At 41.3% G+C, this 6,894-nt stretch overlaps 1 protein-coding gene across 3 annotated transcripts in view; it reads right to left on the reverse strand.

The window, feature by feature from the left end:
• Nucleotides 1–4,457: 4,457 nt before the first annotated feature.
• The window catches only part of Snx16 (sorting nexin 16), a 23,805-nt gene continuing 21,368 nt past the window's right edge, over nt 4,458–6,894 (reverse strand). For all 3 annotated transcript variants that reach the window (XM_005361816.2, XM_026786677.1, XM_026786678.1), the window contains exons 8-9: nt 6,542–6,661; nt 4,458–5,513 (exon numbers count right to left, since the gene is read on the reverse strand). In XM_005361816.2, coding sequence (XP_005361873.1) covers nt 5,417–5,513; nt 6,542–6,661 — 217 coding nt within the window. In that variant the 3' untranslated portion in view covers nt 4,458–5,416. The remainder of the gene's footprint in view (nt 5,514–6,541; nt 6,662–6,894) is intronic.

Consider the following 6,894-nt stretch of genomic DNA (forward strand, 5'->3'; position numbering starts at 1 on the left):
GAGGGCCAGTCCATTACTGTCACAGCAGAGAACACAGCGGCAAGCATGTTGTTGGAAATAGCTGAGAGTTCATGTGATCCACAAGCAGAGAGGAGAGAAAGAGTGTGCCTGGCAGGAGCTTTTGAAACCACAAAGCCCATCCCAGTGACACACTTCCTCCAACAAGGCCATGCCCTCAAATCCTTCTATTCCTATCAAATGGCTCCACTCCCTGGCAAAGAAGCATTCAAATAGATGAGCCTATGGGGCTCTTCTTAGCCAAAGCACAACATTTCAGTCCCTGGCCTTCCTAGGCTTGTAGCTCTATCACAATTCAAAAGTGCATTCAGTCCAACTTCAAAAGCTGCCATAATCTATAACAGTCTCAACACTGTTTAAAAATCCAAAGTTCAAAGGCTCCTCTATAAGAAAGCAGATCATATACTTCCAGAATACGATGGTATAGAATAGACATTACAATTACTTCCAGTATACAATGGTATAGAATAGACATTACAATTACTTCCAATATACAATGGTATAGAATAGACATTACAATTACTTCCAGCATACAATGGTATAGAATAGACATTACAATTACTTCCAACATAAACTGGCACAGCACATACTAAAGTCTCCATTCTAAAATGGAGGAAAAGCAGCATAGTGAGGAAATTCTGGACCCATGTAAGACCTAAAGCCAGCAGGGCAAACTCCAAACTCTACATCTCCATGTTTGATGTCAAAGTGCTCTTCTGATTGATCCCCAACTCCTTTCAGCTTTGTTGACTGGAACACACTTCTTTCTCTTGGCTGGTTCCAAATGCAGTCTGCAGCTTTCTTTGGTAAGTATTCTACAATTTTGGCATCTCCAGTATCTTAGCATCTGCAACACAATCTAGGCTTTACCTTCAAGATTCAGAAGCCAAGGCCTCTCTGGATGCTTCATGCAGACATGCACCTGACACACACCTAGCTTCAGTGGCGTCAGCTGGGGAGGGGGATTCCACCACACACCTAGCTTCAGTGGCATCAGCTGGGGAGGGAGATGCCACTCCCACCTCTTGTGTTCTTCACTGTAAAGCCAGACTCACATGGCCAAAGCTAAGCTGCCAAGCTGTGCTGCTTGCTGAGACTGGAACACGACCCCTCCTTTCGATTGCATTTGTATCAGCTTTCTGTTGGTGACGGTTTCCCCACTGCTCAAGCCTTTCTTTAATTCCTTGTCACAAGCTGGAAGCTTAGCTGGCTGGGGTCTTGCTCTGAGGTCACCACCCCTTTATTCCATTTATTATCAGGCTTTTCTTTCATTTGTTTATCTCCTTGAGCACTGGACTTAGCTCAATCACACTTCCTGGTGTTGCTTTTCTCCTCAGACCATACATTTTATATTTCTCTTTGTCTATCTTGCTCCTTTTCATTATAGATTTGCATAAGAGTGATTACTAATAACTACAGAACTAGGTCAATACTAGGTTGTCTTGAAATCTCTACGAAAAGAATGATCAGTCTCTAGGTTACTTACTAGTATTCTTCCCCTCTGGAACCCCTTCAGCTGGGACTTCACAGTTGAAATCCCCCTTAGCACTTCTCTGTGCTCCTACTAGGATGGCTCACTTCTCCAAATCATCCATATTCCTCAACAAAAAACATGGTCAGGCCTGTCACAGTAATACCCCAGTCCCTGGTACCAACTATGTGTTAGACCAAGGCAAATGTAACTAGGGACTTCCTTACCGTTTCAGAGTTTAGTTCATAGCACGGAGCATAGTGACATGCAGACAGGCATGGAGTAGTTAGAGAGAGAGAGAGAGAAAGAGAGAGAGAGAGAGAGAGAGAGAGAGAGAGAGAGAGAGAGAGAGAGAGACTGGGGTTGGCATGGGCCTTTGAACTCAAAGCCTACCCACAGAGACACACTTCTTCCAACAAGGTCACACACTTCCTCACCTGGCTCAGACAGTGCCATTTCCTAGTGACTAAGCAAATGTATGAGCCCATGGGGGCCGTTCTCATTCAAACTACTATAAGGAGTCTCATATTTTTCAATAAATGTCCTTTCATTTTCAAGAAAACAAATTTTATCCATCTAATTCTGCTTTGTTAACAAAATATACAGTACCCTTTGTTGCTAAAATTCCTCTGGAGGTCCTCACAACAAAGGCAGGATTCCACCCAAATTCATTCATTCTGGGGAACCACTGAATTTACAGAACTTCCTTACAGAGCCTAGGTAGGGGGGGGCGGGGATGGTTACTTAATGTGGGCACTTCTCAAGCCTAACCAGCAGCAAGTGAAAAGACTTACCCAGCAGGGATGAGTGCTTCTCCAGTAGCCCTACAGGTAGAGGCCAGTTCAAGACCTCCCTGGGTCTCTGTACACTATAGGAACCTCCCACTGTCCATGTGCAGAGTTGCTAGATGGTGGTGAGCATCTGGGTACTCAAGTGAGAATCTCATGCCTTACTCCACCTCTCTATGCAGGGGTGAACTGCTGACCAGCCCAGTTGGGATCTTTTGGAAAGGAGCAGGGGAAACACAACTGTACTTCCCAAGATGACAGTTGCTTGGCTTGGAGGACAGACATTATAGACAGAAAAGCCTTTTTTGAACAGCTTCCCCCCCATTTATAATTTGTATTCCAAATTTCAGGAAGATTTTCTCAGTATAATAAAACCCTCAATTTGTAGTGGTTTAACAAAGAGCCCTCCCCTACTCCTGCCCCCCCCCCCAAGGCTTCCCATGGAGAGTCAACAGTCTAGCACATTGCCTTCAGGCAGGACCAAGGGCCTCTGAGTGGTTGATTACCTTCTTACAGGAACACATTCCCAAAGTCAACCAGTTGTTTCCTACTTGTCTCTTTAGCCACAATGAGGGCATGGGCTTGATCTACCTCCTGGGAGCTGGGAAACACAGCACTTAGTTTTCCCAAATCCTAGCTTTGCAAAAACTCTATTCCCCTTTGGCTTTGCTCATGGACAGTGGCTGCTGTCTAAAGAAACAAGAAATTTGGGCAGAAGACCAACTAAGGAGTCCATGGAGGAGGGGCTTTGGCTGCACTTTTTCAAAGGGGCATGTAGCACTACGTGAGGTGTGGCTACCTTCAGCTACACACATTGTATTAAGACTAATTTATCCTATTACAAAGCATTCCATTTCACTTTTCATGCATAATCTGGATGTTTGCTTTTTACTTTGTGTAGAGATGACACAGATCTTCGCAAATGACAAATGCTAGCGGTAGGTAATGTATGTCTCATTTGAGACTGTGGTCAACCCACTGTCCTTTAATAGGCTATTAATTGCTAGCATTTAGAATGTGCTATCCAAAGTCACTAATAAACGCTAAGGCAAGGGCAATTTAGCTTTCTGCAATCAGTGAGTGGCAGGATTCTTGAGCTGAAGTTGAAAGATTATTCACAGTACCTGTTGTTTCAGCTACATTCCAGCTTACTTTAAAGGGCATGACACCTATTCACAAAGACTTTCCAGAACACCAAGAACATCAAGTATAAGCTTGAAAGAATCCTAAGCTCACTCCATTCATGAGAAACGGCTCTTACATGGAGTTTGACTTGTGAAAGCTGCAGGGACAGGGAGCACAGAGAAAGCAAAGGGGAGGAAAAGTAGCCAACATCTGACAACACAGCTACTCTGCTAATGGAAAATTCACTTACGGATACTTGGGAGTAAAATGTATTATAAAAATAAAAAATATTCAGCTTCTAAATATTAGTTTCCCTAATACGCAGACGTCGTCATTGACAAGTTGGAGTCTAAGTCTGTAGCTCCCTTTGAGGCAGACACCAGCACTTTAACATAATTCACAAAGACCATTGTGCTCAACTGGTATCGAGTCATTTAAGGGATCGTTCTTTTCAAGCTTTTCGCCACGCCTACAATAACCTAACACAAATAAGCAGACTCACTTCTTATTCTCTTTTCTATCTCCAAGGATAAGTAAGCACATTTTTAATCCTCTTTAACAAAAATGTTCTGATTCAGAGCATATCTGTGTATTCTGACAAAGACTTAATTTTATATTTTGGTAAAAAGTATTTTCCTTGTAAGATCAAAGGTTAACAAGAGTCACTGCTTGTATGTGAGCAGAACTTTAAACAACTGCACCACAATATGTATCTTTAGACACTGATACCACTTTAGATTATAAAGGAGAAATGAGAATGTTTTCATTTCTCCAGGAGGATCTTTCAGATTTTAGAAAGCATATGTAGTCCAATGCCAATTGGGATTTTGAGATGTTACTGTGATTATAATACACACTAAGAATAATATGCAAACAGTGGAAACAGAAAACACACATTATCAAGATGAAGGAAGGCATTTCTACAACTGTACCAGAGGCTGACCTAACATTTCACAAGGCTGGCTCACAGACCTAGAAGACTTCTGTAATAACAGTAAAGATATACATCATTCTTACAGCTAACTCCACTTACTAAAGAAACTCACCAGTTGAACTTGGCACAAAAGAGTTTAATGATCATAAAGTGCATCAGTTGGCTAAATACATTATAAATGAAATCAGCCATCATAGAGCATAACATCTTCACACACAAAGAAATACAGATGGGACACCAGGAGTCAAGCTACTTGGGGAGTTTGCAGTATATATGGTTATTTATTTTGTTTTCTTTTTCTGTAACTCACTTGCCTCAAAACTGTAATCTATTTTGAAAAGAATATGTTTTGATTAGTACAAAGAGGTAGTGTTCCGAATGAGGCAAACTCCACTGGACCAATGGGTAGAGAATTGAGTTGGATTATGCAGAAAATATCCAAGTATAAGATATTAATAAATCGGGACACTTATAGTAAGTATCTTGACATTAATTAATCATCATTTAAATCAAGGCTATTTTATCATTTTGCTTATCTAATTACAGATCTTCAAGACACATTATCTTTGGCTTTAGAAAGTCATCTTTTTTTTTAAAATAGTATTAACATTTCAAGTAAGCAATTTTTATTTAGAGATGATAGACAAGGCAACATTTCAAACTGATTCATCTTTATCTTCCCTATGGTGTCCACTGATTTAAACCTATATCATGTCCAAGATAGAAACATTACCCAGATTCTAACATGCAATTAGTTTTCACCTAATATAACTGGTGATTTAAGACAAGTACATATAACACACACAAACACACACACAGTAGAGCTTGGAGCAATATACAGGCAAGACACTGTAATAATTTATGTGAAGTATTTAAGAATATGGGCCCTGATAACAATTCTAAATAGTTTTTTTCAGTGTAGTAAATACAATGTTGGAAAAGACAGTTAAAAGCAGCCATGAATATAGTTCTTATTCCAATAACTTAAAAAAGGAACTTTATGTAAACTTTATACACGTGCACTCCTGCTCTCTTCTGCTCAGTCTTCTGCTGCTGAGATGGAGAGCCCCGTCACCAGTGTTAGTCATCTTCAACACTGTACGCCAACTGTGCGACCTCTATGTCTGCGACCGCACTTCTGGTTTCTCTAGGGTTGAAGTGTGGCTTATTATTAGCTCTGTAAAAGAAGAGGATCACGTCAGTGAAGTGGACAAGGGCAGACACATGCGTTCACTTTATTGCTATCTTCTCACAGAAAGGCTACTTACACATTTAATGTGAAATCTTTACATATTTAATCAGAAATTACTTGTGTGTCTATGTGTACATGTACATGTATATGCAAGTTTATCTTGATCACAGGTGAACTTTAGGTGTCATTCCTTACATGCTATTCACTTAAAAGTTCCATTCATTCAGAGAGAGTGTGCATATGTGTATGCGTGTGTGTATGCCCCTGTATGTGTGAAGTTAAGGGAGTTGGTTCTCTCCTTCCACTGAGGTGGGACGAAGGAACTGGATGCCAGTTGTCGGGCTTGGCAGCAAACACTTTTACTCAATTAGCCATCTCACTGGCCTCTACCTGATTTCCCAAGAAAAGTCTCACAGTGGCCTGCAATTTGCCAATTTGGAAAGACTGGAGAGCCAGCCAACTCACTTCTTAGGAAGAAACTAGGGTACTTTAATATCTTTCTTTCTTTTCTTTTTTTCTCCATGAGCAGATTCATGATCTAATAACACAAAGTTCATGAAGAATACTCTTTGGATCGAAATGTGCAGGCTGTAGAAAACTAAACATTATTGTGCTGGATAGTTTTATGTCCACTTAACACAAACTAAAGGCATCTGAGAGGAGAAACCTCAATTAAGAAAATGTCTCCATAAGATTGGGCTATAGGAAAGCCTGTGGGGCATTTTCTTAGTTGATGATCATAGTGAAGTGCCCAGTCCACTGAGGGTAGTGTCCACCTCTGGGCAGTCCTGGGTTCTATAAGAAAGCAGGCTGAGCAAACCAGAGGAAGCAAGCCAAGAAGCAGCTCCTCTCCATGGCCTCTGCATCAGCTCTTGCCTCCAGTTTCCTGCCGTGTTTGAGTCTTGACTCCATTCAATGATGAACAGGCAAGACAAATAAACTCTTTCCTCCCCAAGTAGCTTTTGGTCTTGGTGTTTCACCATAGCCACAGAAACCCTAAGACAATTATATACCTAGAGTCTTCATCCAAGACATCCCGACTGACTTGAAGTACGGAGGATTCCACCCTTAGGATCTGCCGACCTTCTGCTCCTGACACATACAGCGATGCTTCAGGTTCTAAGGACAATGTTCTAGAAGTACATTACAACACAAAGTTACTTCTTCTGAATAAGACAGAGTGCCTTCGCTGTCATGAAAACACGCAGCATTCTTAGTCTCCAGCCCCTAAGTCTGCACAGTCAATCGGCTAGTAAATTGCTGAATGAGGACTCAAGAGTGAACTCAGCAGCTGTAATAACAGAGTCTTTCCCACCACATGCATTAGTATGTACCAGAGGGGAGGAAACCCCAGCTTTCGCAGTTA

Source organism: Microtus ochrogaster, linkage group LG5 (assembly GCF_000317375.1).
Source record: "Microtus ochrogaster isolate Prairie Vole_2 linkage group LG5, MicOch1.0, whole genome shotgun sequence".
Taxonomy (NCBI): Eukaryota; Metazoa; Chordata; class Mammalia; order Rodentia; family Cricetidae; genus Microtus; species Microtus ochrogaster.